Genomic DNA, 21,535 nt, shown 5'->3' with positions numbered 1-21,535 from the left:
ACAGTTAGCCAAAATCACTCGACCAATGCATACAATAGGGTGATGTTTACTTTTCTTTGAAATTCAAACTGGGACTAAGCAAAATGTAATCATTTAAGATTACTTGGTCTTGATTTTAGGTCTTTTCTAGATAAAGGCATTTTTAGGAGCTCAAACTTTTTCACGTGGATCATTTCTAGCTGCATTCATAAACAATCTGAACACTACACTCCAGGCCTTATAGGAATTACTGGATATTTTAGTTGAAGTGTACCATACAGGTCAGTGGATTTCCTCTTAAATATCATCCCAGAGATGTGGAGGTTTAGTTGCCAGACCCAGGCAGGCTTCTGGGAGCTTGGGTTGAACAAACCTGTCTTAAAAGCATGGCCATTATGAGAGAGTGAAAAGACATTGTTTAGAAAGGAGGGTAGAAATAGAAGTCAGGTGGTCAAACTGAGGTATGTATTCGGAAACACTGAGCAGATAAATACGAACTAGACATAAAGGAACTAAAGAGACTGGGGATACCAGGACAGAGCAGTTGAGTTTGGGTGAGAGGGAGGAGTTTGGAATCTGGCGAAACACACTGAAATACTGTGGCAGGCTCACAGAGACTTTTTATAGAGCACGTTTGGTGTTGCTTCTGAGTGGGGCGTTGTTACAAGCCCCGAGACAATTTAAATAGGTATGACTATAGACTGAATACTTAAATTCTCTTTATAGAATGCAAGTCAAATTAGCCATCCAACCTGTATGTGAAGAATTCCAGTGGCAGCCACTTATTATCTTCCATGGATGTCCAAGTGTTGGAAAGCTCTGAGTATTGGACAGTTTTTCCTTTCATTGCACCAAAATGGATCCCCTATAACTTCCACCCCCTGGTCCTAATTTTTAATGCTCTACATTGCCATAATACAAATGGAATATCAATTCAACTATTTTTAGAAATCCAACTAGACCTAAAAATTCAAGTAGCAAGATTATCTAGACATATTAATTTAAGGTCTTAACAGCCAGGAAAAACAGAAATAAGTTATTTTACTAGAACTACAGACAGGCTGATATTCACACAGTTGTTCTCTACACTTCAAATGTTTTGTAGCATTTTAAACATTCTCTGATACGGTTTTCTAGGAGATTAAAAAAAATTCTTAATAGGATTATTATCGCCACCGTCAACATATTTAACGAGCACATCTTGAGACAGGCACTTAGTGGAACTTGCTGCAGGGACGGGCCCCTGTTTTCAGTGACCTTCAAATGTACAGTCAGAGCTACGGCAGGAAAGAGCTGGAATCATTCTGATTTTTTCAGCTACAGCTAGCAGCTACTCATTACCAAATGGCACCCTTTCCCTGGAAATATGGGCTTGAGGGAAACTGTTCAGGGAATGATCAAAATATAGCAAAGCGAGCATAGGGGCTTCTACCTGAGTTGGAGGAAGGGCACACTCTGTACTAGATTAAAATTCTGAGAATGGTCTTCCCAGAGGAAGGCCAAGGATGTCTGCTGGGACCACCCCTGGGGCCTTGAACATCACTTGCGTTAAAGCGAGGTCAGGCTTTTTGACCCTACTCCATTGCCTGGTCCTTTTATAAATGGCTCTGGTACAGCAGGCTGTGGTAATCCTCCTTTTCCATGAGAAGTGGCTCCTTTTCTTCAGGAAGCTGCTTTCTCTTTCGACGACATAAACGGCGAGTGAGTCCGCCCAGCACAGCCGTGAGGACAGACCCCACCAGGGCTGCCCCGACGAGCCACGGCCAGATCTGGCTTGCTTGTTCTAAGTACGGCTTAATGTAATCTTGAAAAAAGTCCGGGTCTGAAATAGAAAGATATCTCAGTGTTCCTACTATTGTCACTGTTGTCGTCATCATCATCATCATCATCATCATCATCCTTAATTAACATCGCACTTTGGAGTCAGACGCTTGGCCAGCTCTGCTACTTACGAGCTACAAGAGCTTGAGAAAGTTACCGCTAACACTCCTAACACGTCTGTTTCTTCATCAGGGAAATAGGAAAAACAATGTCACCTTATTGGGATGCTTTATAGTTTATTGATAATATCCGATTTGTAAATTGTACACTGCCTGCCCCCAAGTCAGCCACTGTAACTCTGTTGGCTATTTATTCTGGTATTGGCCTCCAATTTCTAAATAACAGGCAAACATCACTCTCTCTCTATTCATCAAGTTTATCTCTGGAGCTCCTCATATATAAGCAATGATTGAAGCTCTCTTACAACTTCCCTTTTCTTTCTTCCATCTTTTCAGTATAATAGTATATTTGGGGTCAAATCCACACCTAAGATTTATATTATTTTTTAATGGAGGTACTGGGGACTGAACCTCCAGGACTCGTGCATGCTAAACACATGCTCTACCACTGAGCTATACCCTCCCCACCTCATGCTTTTAGTATTTAAATATTATTCATAATTGAACCAAATATTATTCTATGATTACATTTCCTTTCTTAAATTATTTTCCCCTTGGAGCTAATAATTTATTACATCCATTTGCTTGATTTTAATGTGCCCATCACTATCTATAAGACATTCTAAGATACTCTATATCCATTTTGTGATACAAAGGAAAGAAGAAAGTGCATCTTGGGTTTACCTTGCAGAAAATTGGGGCGGTGACTTAAGTTACTGTTTTTAACACATTTAAAAATCATTTTGAAAATGAGACTACAAATGCCTAGTTTACATTGCTATTAGTCACTTCAATGTATAGTACACTTAAGTTGTCTGGCAAAACGCAGATTACATAGAGGTTCCATATTAAACACGATTTTCTTATTGCTTAAGGCTCAGCTCAAGTGCTTTCACAAGTTTTAAATACTATGTCTATGTCTGTCCTTCCGTTATGCAGCTTCTCTTATAATTTATCCACTTCAGTTTGTTTCACGTGGTCTCAATTTTTACTGTCACGAATGGACTGTCTCCTTTGAAACACTCTTCATATTTCTCAATGGCTTCACCCTAAAATTTAGGCTTTTCTTTCTCAGTTATTTGGTTTTCAGCCTCAATAGTGTACCTTTAAGTTATTTCTTAACATCGTAAGTTTTCTATCATCTTTACCTACTTAGAATTCCAGTGTTTCTTGTTGCCCATCCTCTTCAGAACAACCATGTAGGTTTCTGTTTGTTTTGTTCTCTGTCATTTCCAAAGCACATTCACATGCCTATTTGTCCACCCAACAAATGCAGGAGGTGGTTCAAAATCATTATCCTAATTTAATGAATTAGAAATCTGTAACTTAGAAAGGTTGCCTGTAATATTTAAACCCTACAATGTATGTATAACCCCTGGTATGATGCCTTGCAATTTATAACTGTTACTGATTCTTGTTATTCCACAATAATCCCATCAATATTTCAACTGAACCAGCTTCCAGTGAGAGATTTTCTCTCTCAAACCTGCTTTGATCACTGATTCAGCTCAGCTCTCTCTTCTGGATTCTCAGACTCTTTCTTTACTCCTTTGTGACACTTAGCACAATTGTCTCTGTGTTGTAATTATTTCTATGTATGCCTTATTTTTCAGGCGTGATCACAAACCCTTGAGAGTGAGTATCATGTTTACCTTTCGCCCTCCTATTCATTCACTTATGCATCCATACGGCAGTGTTCCCTGCGGCCCGTCACATGCCAGAAGGTGGTCCAGGCACTGCGTATGAAAGGCTGAGTAAGCAAAGCCTCTGGCCTGAGGGGAGCAATAGTGGAAGAGGAGAATGATAGGAAAACAAGTCACGGTAAGAGGAAAGCCGCTCTAATGAAAGTACGTGAAAGATACAATGGGATCAAGGGGGGAAGACCTCCTCTATCTGTCTGGGGAAGGCATCCCAGGAGACTGTCCCACTGACTAAAAGAATGAGCTAAAACTTGAGTGTGGGATGCTGACAGCAAGCCATCCCAGGTAGAAGGAACAGGAATGCACCTGCGTATACACATAGGCGGGTGAACAAATCCGTGAAGTTCCCATCAAACCCCATGTGCAGAATAAGACACTCCAGTTACTGTGAAAATGTCTCCTCATTTTTAAAATCAAATGTCCAGATCTTTTGAGATATACTAGAGGAAGGAAGCTCTTAACAAAACAGTACCATATAGAAAGCAGAATTCCATTTTCCAGCAGCATCAAGGACTCAGTCTTTCATTGCCAAAGCTTTTTGGTCTCGCCTTTTAAATAGCTTTGCGTACAACAAAATCACTTGCTACTCAATTTTTAAAAGCATCACTAAATTTAATTCTAAGAGAAATGTTTGACTAAAGCGAAAAGACATCAGCTGCCTTTTATGGAAGATACAAGTAATTATAAACACGAGTGCCTAAATGATGAGCAATTAACTGCTTGAACCAAATAATGTCAAGAAATTTTAAAGAATTTTTTAGTAAGCTTCAATCTTACCAATGAATAAAAATTTATCTTTTTTTCAAGTAAACTCCTTGAAGGTACAACAGAAGAAGCTATAGAATAATTCATAAATTAGAAAAAAATAGGCAATTGCTGCTGCTTCTTTTAAAGTAAAATGTCTCTAAAATTAACGGCGTAGATCCACAGCTGAATGAGAACTACTCTAAATAGATACAACACTTCAAATCGATTTTATTTTTTAAAATTTAACTAGACTACATAACAAATACCTTTAAGACCCTATTGTGACTCTTTGGGCTTCCCCTCCCTTTTCCCCTCTAATGGTTTTTGTTGCCTTTTCAGTAAAAAGGACGCATTTGGACACTAGGGAAGGAACAATGAGGTGGAACCTATGTGGAAGGACAGAGAGGTATAAAGGGAACCCTCTCTTCTGTGCAGTGATGGAGAGAGAATTCGTTGGGGATTCAATATTTGCCACTTACGAGCTTTGTGACTTTGAATTTGTCACTTTGTCTGTCGGCTCTCAATCTACTTACCCATGAAACAGAATAAAAATCACTACTATTGTAAAGATGGGCAAAGATGACAATCGATGTGCTGATGTCTCGCACATTGCGATGTCTCTGCAGGCCAGACTCTCCTCTGAGGTCAAGGCTGTTCAACTGCCTCAGAGACACGCCCACCCTGGCGTCCCACACCAGCCCATTTCACTGTGTCACAGACACCACCTCGGCGTTCCCTCCACGTCTGGCCCTGCTCCTGTCGCTACTATCTCAGTGAATCCGATCACCATTCATCATTTCCACAGGCCAGAAGCTTCAAGGCATCTCTAATATCTCCTTCTTTCTCACCTAATATATAAATCATTTCTCAAGTTCTGTAAATTGTATCTACACGATGATATCAAATTCTGTGGCCCTTTCCACCTTGCCTCCTGCCACCACCATTGCGATTCAGACTTCCTTGACTCTCCCCAGGATGTCTGCAACAACATTTCCACTGGTCTCCCTGAAGGTACTTTGCAGCCACTACAAAACTTCCTACAGGCCGCAACAACCGCAACCTTATAAAAACTCAAACTTGACTCTGATCTGTTTAAAATCCATTAATGGCTCTGTTATTCTAGCAATAGGGCCAACATCCATAATCAAGACCTGCTTTTCCACTAATTAATTCTTCCCGTCATGCTGATGCTCTCTGAAATGTCACTTCATCGACCCCTAGAGATAGACACATCTCTAAGTAAAGATGAGTCATTAGGTAAGTAGTCGTGTAAGGTCTTTCTCTTTTATTAGGATATAAACTCTGAAGATAAAGACTATGTTGTTTACCATCAAACCCATAGTACCTAAGAGAATGATTTGTACAAGGTAGACATTAAATATATGTATGAAGAAAGAATAAATAAACCAATCAAATCACTAGAAAATACCTAGTGTGATAGAAGACTTGAAATGCATTAAAAAATATCTAAAATGACCTTGGTATTAAAAGGGGTGACATTTTTTCCAGTAAGCTTTACCTACATGGATTGGTTAAGAGATACCATCCTTCATGGTAAATATCACTTGCATTCAAGTTAATTCATTGATTTCACCCCGTACCAGATACCATTTGGTACTTAGCCTGGAGAAGCTTGGAAGATATCAATTCCGATTTTGTAGGGCTCACAGCCAAGGTAGGGAGGGGAAAGATTCACTATATAGAAAGAGTACCACGTAACTCATATAAGGAAGTGAGTAAACATGACTACGGATGTCTAAAAATGATTTCATATCTGAGAGTGTGGCAAATGGATAAATAGGGTCAGAATTTAGCCAGAGAGAGTAGCACCATCAGAAACAGGAGCCCATGAAAGAGTCTATTATGTTCTTGAAATGGAAGCCATAAAACTCGAGTGGTGAATTTTTGAAAAATCATTACCAATATGCCCCTTTCTTTACGTTCTGTGGGTGGGTTTAGAGGGAAGGGGAAATGTTACTTGAGGCCACTCCTCATTTTGACTCATGGGAAGCCCCTGCCCTACCCACGCCCACCCGCCGCCACACCCCCTGTTCTCGGTGATCTCTATGTTTTCAAGGCCGCTTTAGCATTCCTTCCACCGGCTGTGATCTTCAGATCGAGCAAAACAGGTCAATCAAACCCGTATCTGTCCAGCTAATGCTTTCCCAAAGGGCAAGGAAAGGTTGATAGAACACAGGTTCTCCTGTTGGCCTTAAAATGAGATTCTGCTCTGCCACGTACTAGCCAGATGGCCTGGGACAAGTTATTTATATTCTTTAAGCCACTTTCTTCTCATCTATGATCAGGAAAATGAAATAACAGTGGCCACTTCACAGGGTAGTTATGAAGAGGAAAGGAAATAATGCCCAAAGCACACCTGGAAGAGTTCCTGGCACCTAAGAATATTCATTATGTGTCAGCTGTTATGAAATGACTCAACTCATCTCCTCGGTGCAGTTGTCCATTGCTCCAAACAGGAGAATTTAGCATCCTGGAAATACCCCTATTTTTTTTTTTTTTTGTTTTTGTTGTTGTTATTCTATTAGTTTAGAATTTTCCCTGTCCTTCTCTACCTGCCACCTGCCTGCTTGTTCTTCAAGGCCTGGTCTTGTCTTTCTAGGTTGAAATATTCAGAAATCACTGCTACCTCTTCTGTGCTCCTGTCGGATTCCGTTTAAGATTCCTTTACTGCACTCAACACAGCCTGATGTTTCAGGCTTTCCTGCACAACTGTCTGACTTCCACACTGAATTCTGAGCTCCTCCAAGGTCTGGGACTATGTCAGTCATTTATGTGCCACTAAAGTCTAGCGCAAGAGGTAGGAAGTTGGTAAATGCCATTCGTTTGTCCATTTTGTTTTACTAATCTGTTCCCATGAATTATCAATGAACATAATGAAGCATCAATGTTTGCTGAATTCCTCTTATCCACAAGCTGTGTGTTGTTTTACTGGCTTTTAGTTGCTGACCATCTTGTGTTACAATGGAGAGGACCCCATAGTGTTGAAATCTGGCTTTTCCACATACTGGTGTTTGACATTGGGGAAGCCGCATAAATTATTTCAGCATCAGTGTCCTCATCTCATCCTAGGGATCACAATACTTACCTAATATATGGTTGATTAATAATGCAGGTATGTGTATATATGCAGGGCTGGGACATTATGCTGCACACCAGAAATTGACACATTGTAAATGACTGTACTTCAATATAAATAAATAAGAATAATCAAAGGAGAGAATGGAATAAAAAACAAATGCACGTATGGTATGTAGCCGGCTCTCCAGTAGGAGGAGACATTACTATCTGTTCCTCATTTATCGAGAAGGTACTGCAGATTCTACTCAGGGGGATTATGTAAAGCCCAGATCTAATTGCAGTCCTAGAGTTTTATGTTAGCACCTTAATCAGAGTCATAGCAATTATCATTGTAACAGCTATTATCATTATTATTATCAATCGGGTTTAACATCAAAATGTTGACCAACTTTTTTGGTGACCCTAGCAGGAAATTCCCAAAGATGATTCAAACCTGCTAGGTGTTCACCGCGTGCCACGCTGCACCAGGCTTGTTAACACAAAACATCCATTTAATTGCCACACTATCTCTTTGAGGTATCCTGTTCTCAATATTTTAGGTTTAGAAACTGAGATTCAGGGAATTGAAGTAAAATTTCCCAAGATCACCCAGAAGTCAATTTATAGAGTCATGAGTAAAACCCATTTTGTTTTTATGGTTTTAATTCCAGTGCTCTTCCCACGGTTGCCATACACGAAATGCCATCTCTTAAGCAGGATGAATGTGAAAAGATTCTTGCAACTTGGATCATGTAGTAATGAACCAGTGATGAGTTAAGGATTGTAGTGCACTTTCCTAACTTAAAGAATTTGGGGATAACATTGTAAAAACGTAAGGTTTTGTGCTCTCTTGAAAGAAATTGATCACACTAGAGTCAGAAATTCACAGGAAAGAAACAGAGCTTTACCTGAATCTTGTAGGTAGCTATAGTCATAGCCCAGATCTCTGGATGAAATAAAGAAATCACCATTTCTGTAGAGAGGTATAAAAGGAACCATGTAGGATTCGCGGTTGTGCCCAATGGGTGCATTGGCTTCAGGGTAGACTTCTTGAAGAGGATGGTGCCTTCGAAGCCACTGTTCAAAAATACTGCAGAGGAAAGGATTATTCAGAGTCAGAAACATCATTTGTAAAAGAAATATTTAGAGTTCTTGAAGTAAAATAACAAGGCATATCTTAAAATCTCAAGCCCTGGACAGATGCCAAATACAGTTTTCATGCTTCAAAAATATTTTGTAAAGCGCCAGTTCATGCTGTCAGGCCTTGATGAAGCTCACTCATTTGTGAGAAATATTAGAGGATAACTTTGAAAAAGGAATTTCTTAGAAGATAAGTGAAACTGACATGACAATTTTAAGACCCTTCAGAATGCCACAGAGCAAGTGTAATTATTGGCTGAGTGACAATTAAGCCATAGTCATAAATAAAATATGTTTCTTATCTCAAAGGAAGTTCGCCCAAAGAAAGAACATACAAAACTAAGTTGGAATCAGTACTGGAATTTGGCCATTTTTTTGTTATGGTAGGAGACTTTCAGTCATTTCAACCTCCTTGTTATGTTTGGTGAAGTGTATGCTTAATGAATCTTCGTGGGAGAAAGAGCCCATCTTCCATGGTGGAGGCAAAAAAAAAAAAAAAAAAAAGTGGCTTCCCAACTTCCTCAAAAACTAGAGTATGACCGTATGGTCAATACTCAGACAATCAGTCATACCCATCCAAGACCTGGAAACAGGAGACAGTGACACAAAGAAGCAAGGACAATGTAAAACCATCCTAGCAGTGGCAATGACATTGTGCTAAGAACATCCAGTTTTTAAGGGCAGCCAGGCCAGAAGTGCCAGTAAAGGTATCCACTGTAACAGGGAAGCGGGGCAGGGGGTGGGGGTGCAGGGCTGTGTTCTGTAGCATGGTTTTGGAAGATGACTTGGCTGCTGCCTTCCTCCCTTGTTCCCACTTGTTTCTCAATCTGCTTTTCCATGATCTTCTGACCTACCCAATATCTTCTCAGCAAAAATTTTTTTCCCATTTAAATCAGCCAGAGTTAGTTTCTGTTGTATGCAATTAAAAACTCTGACTGGAACAAAACCTAAAAAAACTAAGGGATCAAAAATTCCAGTAAGAATGGAAGTGAGAGTAAGCCAGAGCAGAGTTTGTAGTGGAAAATGAAAGGTGTGACCAAGAGAATAGCTTTGAATGATCAGAACATATAACTGACGTAGAGGGAAGAACCCCAGGTCTGGAGTCAGAGAACTCCCCTTGAGTCTGAGCCCTGTGAGTTAAGAGTCATCATGGCTCTACGCAAGTCACTGAAACTCTTGAAGACTTAGCCATCTCATCCTTAAAATGCAAGTAAGGATATCTGCCCTGCCCATCTCCAAAGGGATTATCCAAGGTGATACTTGTTATGAAAATGCTAAATAAATGAGCTGTTGTTGCTTCACTCTAGAAGTTAAGCTGGAGGTAAAAGGCAGTGCACGTTGAGAGGGTGGTGTCTAAAAAAGAAAGTGATAACCTTTCAAACAAACGAATAATGCTTTTGAAAAACACTTTGAAGTATAATAAAGAAGAGAACAAGGAAGCCACATGGCAGCAGTGGTGAGCACATTTTCCATGATGAAAAACAGTTCTATTTGCTTAGTGAATCTCGACTTCAAATACTACTACGGTCAAAGTTGTTTTTCACTGTGAATTAACTGTGGGATCAGCAGGGTGCGGATAAACACTGCAGATCTGGTCCATGAATACCAAATGCTCCCTAAATAGCTCAATTATTAAGTACATTTACTGAGTACTTACCATTTGTCAAGTTTTGGAGAAATGTAAACCTGTATAAAAACCCAAGTTCTGTGGGTTGTGACAAGGGAAATACGAAAAATCTCCTAACCTGTTTAATTTTCCTTTTTTCCATCTGCAAAATGGGAGTGATCCTTATGTCCTGAGGGTATTGTAAGGATTAACTGAAATAACATCAAGTAAGGTATACGGCTACGTGCGGTAGACACATGGTGAGCAAAAGCTATCATCATCCCGGTAACATTTCTTCCTCTTGCTCCTTCTCCTAACGATTCATGTCATACTGGAAGAAATTCATCACTGGGAGACGTGAGACAGGCTATAATAGAAACACCAAAGCCATGTATATGTGAGCTCGGTCTTCAAAAACAGTTACTATACTTTAAGCAGAAATGGGATAACAGAGGATTCAAGGAGATCAAGATTTCCCTGTGTGTACCTCCATTTCCTCAAATGACGATTTTAGGAATTGGCTTAACAAATAAACCCCAAATTCTATTCAAGATCTGTAATTTTATGAATTAGTCTTTTTATTTAAAAAATTTTTAAATTTAAAAAAAATTTAATATTTAATATATTTTTAAAAATTCTTATTTATTTTAACTTCTACAGTTATCTTCTTTTCATGAAGTATTGCTTGTTCATTATATATAATTCAGAAAATGTAAACAAGCAAAAAGGAGATAAGAAAAAAATCACATGCTCCTTATTTTTGTTACAGTTTTTTAAAATATGTATATATTTCATTACGTATATATTTTAACAAAAAACTCTGTGTTATACACAGTATTTTATAAGACATTTTATTTGTACTAAGCAATGTTTAAACAACATTTAAACAGGTTTAAACAATGTTTACCAGTTTTCAAGTGGTGAATCTATTTTTATAAAGAGAAGGAGGCCCTCTGATAATTAATCTCTCCCTGATCCCTGTTAAACTTTGACTGATTTAGAAAGAGCCCAATATCCAATGAGCTACTAGATGGAAGCTTGAGGCAAAAATTGTGCCCTTTGTCAATTGAGAAAAATTACTGCTACAGTACAATTTATAAATAATCTTGTTTCTGCCAAGAAATAAAATTTTTTTTTACCTAGGTGGGACAAGGACATAAATTCTTAGCACCAAAAGATATACTGGATGAAACCATTAATGTGCTCACCCACCTTATCAACCTTTTAAAATGAAGATATTAATCTTGCTTAAATTCTTCATCAGTGGTTCTCATCTTCAGTTAATCTCATCAAACCATGCCTAGAATGGCTTACGTCGGAATACTAACTTTAACTTGGATAATCACACTGACATTTTGGGAAGAAAATTATCCTCTTACCAAAGATTCATTTTAACTGCATCTAGATGGCTTTCTGGAAGTCTGAGAACAATGAGATGCACAATAAAGGGTTTAGGAAAAGGTTAAGATGAGCGCAGACGGAAGCAAGAAGAGATGTGTTTCATACATAAAAGCAACATGGAAGTCTGGTCACTCCCATCCTTACAACAAGACAAAGCTGGAGAAATGGAAACTCACCAACTTTTCTTGGACCTGTGAGAAAACAGAGGTCACAGGGCAAACTGCTTCCCCTAAAACTGCAGAGATAAGTGTGTCTGGAGGAACTCAACTGAGAAGCAGCTGGACGCATAAACTTAAACACTTTGATGACTGGCTGGAGGTTGAGATTGGACTACTGGTGATGGTGAGAAATTCCTGGGAGTCATAGTCTTACGGGGATTCCCGTGCATTTGCGGGTTTTTATCTCCAGGAACTCTGCCAGATTTTCACAATGAAGATCTGAGAAAGATCTTCTCTTGGTTCTGTCAGAGGGTGGGGAGGGAGAGAGTGACCACTGTGAAATGTGCCCAAAGTCTTCTCCACACCAAAGCCCTTTAATCCAGGGGAAATAACTGCCAGAGGCTTATCCCAGTTAGGGGAAGGGAATTCCTCTCAATCCAGCCTCGTGCAGCCTTCCTGTCTCACGTAAGGGGAAATAAAATATAAACCAATTGGTCAGGGCTTCAAGGAAATAGATTGGGACGACTGGAAAGGGGAGTAGAGGACAGAAAGGGGAAAAAACAAAAAGTTATACCATTGAAGAAGCACTCGTGAAGGTCACAGCCCCAAGACACTGGCCAACTAGAAGGCTGAAATTTAATCAGACTATTGTAGAGCAGTTTCCCTCCCTTATACTTGACTATGGTACCAACCGGGCTTTAGTATAACAGCAGATTATAGCTAAAGGATCTGCAAGACAGACAGTCTCTGAGGAACAGTATCAGTTTGAGCCACAGAGTAAATATTTGAGTATAGCCAAAGCTATAAAATATAGATGAGTCCATACTGACACAAATACAGACATGCATATATCAATCTACCATGTGGAAGAATTCCAAATAATTATGTAGATATTCTGAATACATACAGCAGCAACACACACTTCTGTGTGGGCTGTGCACAGTAACTTTCTTCCAAAGAGTACAGTATGGAAGAGTGGTAGAGACATTTAGGAGCTGGAGAAACCTGACAAATATGACATCTGCCTGGTGATCACGGTTAACATCAGCAGCGCTGAGTCATGTCGGTGGCACGTGCCCTCGACGTGATGTGGAGGGAACGGTGCTTTGCCTCTGTCACCTTCCTCCCCCAAACATGTAACTCCTGATTACGTGAGAAAAACATCAGACAAATTCCAATAGAGGGGTATTCTATGAAATATCTGAGCAGTACTCCTCCAAACTGTCAAGGTCCTCAAAAACGAGGAGAGTTTGAAAAATTGCCACAGCCAAGAGGAGCCTAAGGATACATGGTCACTAAATGTAATAGGGCATCCTGGCTGGGATCTTGAAACACAAAAAGATATTGCATAGTAACTAAGTAATCTTAATAAAAGTACAGACTTTTGTTTATAATAATATATCAACATTGTTTCACTAATTGTGACAAATGTTCCATACTAACTTAAGTTGTGAAGAATAGGGGAAACTGGATGTGGGGTATACAAGAACTCTGAGCTGTTTGTGTAAATTGAAAATTATTCTCAAAGTTTATTTTTAAACACAGAACAACTAACAAGGAAGTTTTAATGTAGTTGGATATTAGGGACTGATTTGTTTTAGTGCGTTCACTGCTACAACAAAAACTGCACAAATATGATAGAATTCCTTTTCATTTAGTCAACTATTTCACAAATAGTTGAATATGTATACTATGAGCATCTATAATACACTGGGTCTGTGCCAGCTCTTGGTGAATTTCTCTGTCCTTGTAGTATTTATACCTAGTGGTGAAGATAGATATTAATTGGTCATTTCAGAAATGCATCTGCAGTTTTAGTCTGTTGCCTTTGGGAAAGTCTCTGATGGTGCTGAGGAATGAGTATTGAGGGAAGTATAAGAGTGTTTCTGAAAAAGAGAATAGAATTTGCAAGGGCCTTTGATGGGAGGCCGGTAAGTTCAAGGAACTAAAAAATGACGGATGTATCTGTAGAGAGAATAGTTTGAGATGAGGCTGGAGAGGAAATGGGGGTCAAATCCTGAGGGGCATCTGAGGACATGTGAGAAATACTTATGATTTTTCTTAAGAGCTAGAGGTGGGTCACTGTTTGTATCTGTGATGGTGGGAGACACCATGAGTAGATCACAGTTTTTAAAGATGACACATTGCACTGTGGAGAAGGGCCCGGGGGATGGTAAGAATTGATGGGCAGAAAACAGGGGTGCAGAAATCAGCAAGAAAACTATGCCCAGGTAAAAAGAGGATGTGTGGCCATCAAGCAGTAGAACTCGGGGGTGAGGCGTCACAGAAAAAGCCACATTTTCATTCCCAAAGACATAGATCAGTGGAGAAGTGTAACACAAAGAAGGGATGTTATCATCGTGATTTTTGATGTGCTGTGCTTGGAGGTGCTTTTGAGACATTCCAATGGGGATGCCAGTGGGACATCTGGATAACTGGGTCTAGATGCCAGAGTGAGACGGACTCTGTAAATATAAACTGAGAAGACCTCAGCCTGTGGATAGCAGGTGAAGCTATGGGAGTAGTGAGGCAGATAAGAAAATCTGGGATCGTTTTTCTCAGATATCATCTTTCTGAAAGGCCAGAACACACAGTCGCATTGTCTCTGAGAACCCACTATTTGGGATGCCTGCAGCCATCCAGTCAAAAGTCTAGTCGCTCAAAATTTACTGAACTGTAGCTATGTAACAGCAAGGCCAGTGGTTTCCTATCTTTTTACTCTTTTGGATTTTTTGTTTCTTTCTAGTTTTGAAATAGTTACCTTTTGAAAAAAAAATCTTAGTTATTAAATGACAATTAATGTCTTCATTTAAACACAATCAGAGAAATCCCCTAAGCCTCAGCGTCCTCATGTGCAGAATGGAGGCGGCACCAAGGTGCTTTCTACTTTAACGTCATTATGAGAACAGAAATGAAATAAGGAGTGAAAAATAGAGTAACAACCCTTAAGGATAAAATGAGGCAGTATGCATAAAGTGCTTGACCCAGTCTCTGAAAAGCAATAGTAGTTTTTGTTTTCTTTCCTTCCGAACCCTTCATTTTACAGAGTGGGAAAAAAAAATGCAAATCTAAACATCACAGCTAGTTAATAGCACAACCAAGACTGGAATCGGACGAGACTGAATGCATTCGGGGTGGTATAGGGAACTAGATTCAGTTTCTTGTAATAATATATAATGGAAAAGAATCTGAAAAAATATGTGTGTGTGTATGTATATATATATATATATATATAGCTGAATCACTTTGCTGTACATCTGAAACGAGTATTGTAAATCTACAACACTTCAACACAAAATAAAAATTTTAAAAAAGATTGGAATTGGGTGGCCTTGACCGGCACTCCGTTGCTAATGACAGTAAAAGCCTCTGCCCTCTGCCTGCTCACACAGGGTGACGGCAATGCTTCTGCCATTGTGAGAATGCATGTGCTCCTGCCAAGGTCTGATGGACAGAATATCTCTCTCTACGGCAGTTCTCCAAGGAAGGGATCCTGCTTGCCCTTCATCTTGAAATGTAAGCTCTCTGGCTCAATAGACACCTGCATTAATTACACAGTAATTACCCCCAGAGCTCCTCTGCACTAAGGACTCACAAAGACTCCCACAGTTTACACTCAGGGAACAGAAATGAACACAACGCAACAAGGTCAGGAGAGGACGCGCATTAGGATAGGAACTAAAACACGAAAGAGAAAATGGAATCATAATCAAAAAGAAAGCAGGAAAAAAGGAAACCGTGAACAAAGTTGGGAAGGGGCCTGCGGTGGATGAGAACCCAGGTGTGCTGGCTGATGGATCTGGGCTTCCTCCTCCGACACTCCAGCCATCCCAGACTGGAATTCTGTTTTCTCCTTCCTGCGTCTCCCTGAGTGCATCCTACATTACTTCTGTTCCTCTCTGACTAAGCTTCGCATCTGGAGGCAGGGTGTGTCGACAGGGCTGGAAAGGGACAGAAGAATAGATGCTTGAATATCAATTAAACATTCCACTTACTTCAGAAACCTTCTCTCATCACCCTGTTTTCTTTCACTGTGGGAAGAACAAATGCAAACGGAGGCAGAGACGTTTCCAGAGCAGCACAAATACACTGGAGGATAGCAGTGCTGCCAACTAGCTGAGGGACCACATCTTTTTTATTTTCCTCTTCTCCGTGCCTAGCACAGAGTAGGTGTTCAACAGTTACACGATAATTGGTGCTCTCTTGAGTTTATCATCTAACCCAGGAGAATGAGTTAGTAGTAAAGACATTTCTGGAACACAGCCTCTTGGTATATCTCACTTATTTCTCCAAGCTTCAGCAAATCAAGGAGGTAACTCTTTTATTGATCCTGTTTTACAGGAGAGAACCTTGGGGCAAACAGCTGAAGGGTTATCAACGCTCACTCAACTAGAATGTAATAGACAATCTGGTATTTCGTGTCAGATTTATGTGAGTTTTACAATTATACCCAGAACTTAGTGTAAGAACCAAAGTATCAAAGATAATAAAACTAAAAAAAGCCAAAGATTAGAAGTCTAAGAAAGAAAGGCAGCTTCAGAGGTTTTTCTTCTTTTCCCACAAACACTTATGGGTAGCATTAAGTGGAAGGCACCCTACTATGAACTGTTTTGAGAGGGGACTAAAACTCAGCCACAGTGCTTCTTCCCATGTGATGGTAAGGTGCCCTCAGCATTGTGAGCCACTGCATTAGGAAGAAATTGACTTGGATCAAATGAGCCAGGCTGCACTCACAGACCACAGCCAGCCAGAGTTAGCCTGTGAAAAGGCATCCTAAAGGGCCAGCCTTCCCAGACAACGTTCAGTGTAAGTGGGAGGCAGGCTATTCATTTGGCTCTCAGTGGATGTTACCGACTGACCGTCAAGTTCTCCGTGCTCTTACCTGTGCAGTGATGATGATAAAGCTTACCTTGCTCCCTTCACTAAGTTGCCCGTTTACTTACTCATTAAACATTCTGCCTTGAACCCACTATATGTCAAGCTCCAAACATGGTTAAGAATGGTTCTTACCCTCACAGATCTCACTCCATGTCGTGATAAAGAAATGCATAAAGTTTCAAAGCCATGTAAATGGTACTCTCGGGCATGTGTAGAAAACCTATAGGATTACAGCAGAAGCAGGTACTGACTGCTGGAGTCAAGGAAAGCTTCACAGCAGGGATGGCATTTAAACTGAAATGAGTAGATTATGAGAAAGGCATTGCATTCAAAGCACAGATCCACAGACAGCCTGGGCACTGATGTAACTGAAAAATGAAAGTGGTTTGGTGGGTCGAATGGAATGTAAAGCTAAGTGCAGGACCAATCGGAAGGGAGACCAGAAAGGTGAGAAGGGTCTGATTGTGAAAGGCCATCTACATACCAAGGGTGGAGGCTTGTAGAGGTGGGGAGGTAGCTTGAACTTGATCCTCAGAGTTAATTTGCCATCTAAGTACATTAGATAAAGAGAGACCATGATTGAATATGAATTTTAGAAATATGGTTATAGTGGATCATGTCTATTATAATATGCATTAACTTAAATGCTAATAAGTCAACATGTATGACTTCCATCTACTGGAGACCACAGAGATCAGTGGGCCAACAGTAAAACATACACAGCGATTGTTGCTTTTCTGAAGATCGCTATGCCGCCTCTCTTCCATATAAAATTTCTCTTCCTTTAGCTTAAAGTTTTCCGTCACTTTCTATCATTCATCATTAGAGTGATGCTTCTGAGGCTCATTAAATAATGAAAAACAACTAATCAATTCAGCAATAATTCCCATCTATTAGGTAGTTATGTATCTGGTACTATGCTGGGGATTTTGACGTATGTTATTTCTCCAGTAATACTGCACAAGAGGTATTGGTAATGGTAGCAGTTGTGAGAATCAGCTCATAAGACACGGTATGTCAGGTGCTGTTCAAAGTACTTCTCACTTAATCCTTAAAATAATCCTACAAGGGATGTTCCGTTGTTATCCCTATTTTACAGATGAGAAAACTGAGGCACAAAATGGTTAACATTTGCCCAAGTTTACACAGCTAGTAAATGGCAAGTGGCAGGGCTCAGAACCCGGCCGCCTAATCACTGTACCTGCTCTCAGCCTCGGCAAAGCGCGGCCTCAGAATGGTATTCACATTAAAACACAAAGAGCAGGCAGACAAAAAGCAGGAGTTTACACAACCTTCCTCAGCTCCTTTAGTTCATGAATGTAGCAGCAGGACTATACCCGGGTCTGCTGCATTCAGTGCTGTGCATGACAAGTGCTTCCAATTGTGTGTTTCACACACACACACACACACACACGCGCGCGCGCACACACACACACAGAGTAAACCTGCATGACTTGCACATTTCCAGCACAGTCAGGAAAAGACAAAGACTGTTGGAAAAGAGCTTTTGAGTGGAAAACCTTGTGGCATGTTGTATTAGAAATTCAAGCTCAGTCTGTTCACTGCTACATTCATAAAACCTAGCATAGTGCCTGAACACAGTTGGTACTCAATAAATACTTGATAAACAGCTGCCCCAGAGGGAGTCTAGAATCTGTCCCCTGGGAATAAGGAAGCTCTATTACATCCATTCAGTGAATAGTCACTGAACACCTGCCCATGCAGGCAAGTACAGGCAGTATACATGGTAAAGTGCGAGACAGAAGGTGGCAAAAAGCAGAGTCCTTCCCATGAGCAATGTTTAGGGACGAGAGCCATTTACATCATTTATAGACACATATTTTGTATCTTTACTTTAGCCAAGACGCTAGGACCTGTATCTGACGTGGAAAGGCACTTCTAGGTACTTTAGAGTAAAAGTCATCATTCATGGTTATAACAGTCAAATAAGTTCAAGGTGGGTGTAATTAGCACAAATACCATTTCGCTGACCCAACATTCCTGTTGTGAGCACCAGACTCTGCGGTTTCCAACATCCTCTATAAATTATGCTTTTAATACCGTATCTCTGGGTCCTAAGCATCAACTTTCAATATGATGTTAACAGCCTTACTGCTTTCCCCCAGTCATGACAGAATTCACCTGATTCTGACGGTTACAGTGGAAAGTCCGTCACATCTCTGTTACCTGTATAGATGGAGAACGCCTCTGTTCGGGGTGATAACTCCTTCCCCAGGTGAAAGGAGATCACTGCCACTTTGGCATCTGGCCCTCAGACACAACTCTAACACTTTCAGCCTTGCAAGAAATTGGTATTGGGTTTGATGGGAATTCAGAGAAGTTATAGAATTATTCCTTCACCTAATAACCTACATCACAACCTAGAGATAATCTGCATTCACAGTTACCCAAGGCTATAATTCCATTGATCAATTTTTATTTTCCTTGCAGCCTTGAAGAGTCCCTGTTAATAGAAACCACTAGGACCTCACTCTTCATCTTGGATCACTAATAGGACATTTGTCAGTTTACCAGTACCCATACCTGGCCTGCATATCTTCTGATTTCCATGTCTTCTCCAGAACATATAATGAGAAAAATGAAGAGGCTAATTTGGTACCAATGGATAAAAAAGGGAGCAGTGAGGAAAGTGAGCAGCCAGAAACAAAACAGCAAAATCTATGGGTGTCAGCAGAAGGCATTTGAATTTATTCCATGTGTAATGAGAGTCACTGTTGCCATTTGAGAAGGTGTATGACTTGAAAAAAATCTTGTGCACAGAAGGATTTATATGAAAGTGTCATACTTTTTTTTTAGTTGGAGAAATTAGAGGATTTTTTATTGGTGAGATTAGAGGCAAGGGCGCCCATACTTAGGGGTGGTTAAATATCTACAGCCAATATTAAAAATGTAAGAAAAATCAAAAGTAATGTCTGTAAATGAAACAAACAACAAAGGTCACAATTGTTTGAACACCGGGGCTGCCGTATGAGCTCAAATGCTTCTTTTCAATGAACAGCAAATATTCCATGCATGCCTACGAATGTTTATGATGTTGTACAATTACAGAAACATATGGAGCACAAATACATGAATAATTTATGAAGTAATAATACTAATATCATTAGACATTTAGATGAGAAAAAAAATGTAATGTTCTCAAGTCTAGCTTAATGAACAAAGAAGATAATGCAAAACATCCTTCAGAAAGGTAAGTCACCTGGAGCCGACAACCTGACATCTTAACCGCACACATGATTCTGACTGTTGGAAAGAGCTCAAGAAAAGATAGGTCAAGGGCTGAAAAGGAGATTATTTGCTGTGTGATTTTCTCTAAAATAGTAGTTATAGTCCCACCTAGTCACTTTTTTTTTTCTGTAGCCAAAATCTTCATTTACAAATATTTCCAAATCTCTTTCCTTCACTACCCTTCTAGTTTTCTATTCCATTTGGGAAAATTGGACAAATGTATTTCTAACAAAGTTCAATGATCTGAATGTCACTCAATCTGGGGTCAAAAATAGAAACTGCCACGTTAGACAAAGGAGAAAGCTACTGGATCTTGGATCTTCGCTGTGGGGAAGGAGCTAACACAAAGAAAACCACCCCTGTCTTCTGCACCAAGCAGTGACCTACAGAAAGGTCCGATATTAGAGAAACCAGCTTCTGAAAACAATGAATAAAAGCATATAAAAGACCAAAGCAGCAAACAATCAATCTCAGTAAGAGTCAGGAATATAAACCAAAGTGTCTATGACAGCAAAAATTAAGGAATCTCTATATATGTTCCAAGTTATCAATTATTACCTACTTTCCCCAAGTGATTAGTAGAAACTTCATGAAATGAGAAGGACTTCATTAGGGAGCATCAAGGGAAACAGAAGCTATGGAGACACATTCTACTCCACAGCCGAGTGGCAGAGAGGAATTCTGTGGGATGGAATGAGCATGATCACCATATTTGCAGACTCTTCTGTGGGCCCCCAGTTGACAAGCCGTCTCTTTTTTCAAAGGTCAGAATAATAAACTTCCTGTTTGAAGCCTTTCCTCCAACCACTAACATGCTTCTCAACCACGAGGGTTGGTAATTTCATCATATAGCCTCATGTCCCTGAGTTCATATGATTTTCTTGTTTCCTTTTAAAAGTTGAACTTGAACTTGCCTGTGTAGGTGAGGGTTTATCATTTTCCCTCTGTGCCCCCAAATATTTGAGAATCTCTAGCTATTAAGAAAATATTGCTAGATATAATCATTCAAAAATAAAATTTCTCAGAGACCTGATTACCTAATGGGTCTGGACTCAAAACTAAATAGAAGGATCAATAAAGGTTGAAAAAAATTAAACATACATAGATATTTACTGAAGACTCATATGAATGAGAAGGGAAGAAAAATGTATTTAATTGATTTATCGAAGCAGTGCAAATAAAACGGCACTTAGGAAGAGCAACTTCCCTTAGAAAGGAGAGAGAAGGGTTCATAAATGTAGAAATCATGTAATACACCCATGTTAATACAAATACATACTGGGACTTGAAAGAATGCTGTGATCTAACCCAAGAGTTAATAAATGAGTAGCTTAGAGTCACTGCAGTGTTTAAAGCCTTGCCATCCAAACAGGCTCAATCAAAATTAGACCAGTTCTATTTATACCTGTTTTATATATTGAAATGCCTTAGTTTAATTTTTTTAAGGGTTCTTGATTTCTGCTTCTAGAATCACAGTAGCAGAAGTTCTTCGGTCCTGCTCCCCAGAAAAACAAACAATTGGTGAAGATTATGAAAAACAACCCCAACTATTTAACGTTTCTGGAAATTTTTCTACGAGCAGACCACTAATGGAGAAACACACGAGAAAATCTAAAATGATAAGAACAGTGAGAGTGTGTGGCATTTGAATCATGACCC

At 39.7% G+C, this 21,535-nt stretch overlaps 1 protein-coding gene across 1 annotated transcript in view; it reads right to left on the bottom strand.

Annotated features, from left to right (window-relative positions):
• Positions 1-1,417: 1,417 nt before the first annotated feature.
• TYR (tyrosinase) overlaps positions 1,418-21,535 on the bottom strand; it is a 66,825-nt gene continuing 46,707 nt past the window's right edge. Inside the window, exons 4-5 of the mRNA XM_010973375.3 lie at positions 8,353-8,534; positions 1,418-1,801 (exon numbers count right to left, since the gene is read on the bottom strand). Coding sequence (XP_010971677.1) covers positions 1,575-1,801; positions 8,353-8,534 — 409 coding nt within the window. The 3' untranslated portion in view covers positions 1,418-1,574. The remainder of the gene's footprint in view (positions 1,802-8,352; positions 8,535-21,535) is intronic.

Source organism: Camelus bactrianus, chromosome 10 (assembly GCF_048773025.1).
Source record: "Camelus bactrianus isolate YW-2024 breed Bactrian camel chromosome 10, ASM4877302v1, whole genome shotgun sequence".
NCBI lineage: Eukaryota > Metazoa > Chordata > Mammalia > Artiodactyla > Camelidae > Camelus > Camelus bactrianus.
Note: the sequence above shows the minus strand (reverse complement) of the source record. Positions and strands in the feature narration are given on the sequence as shown.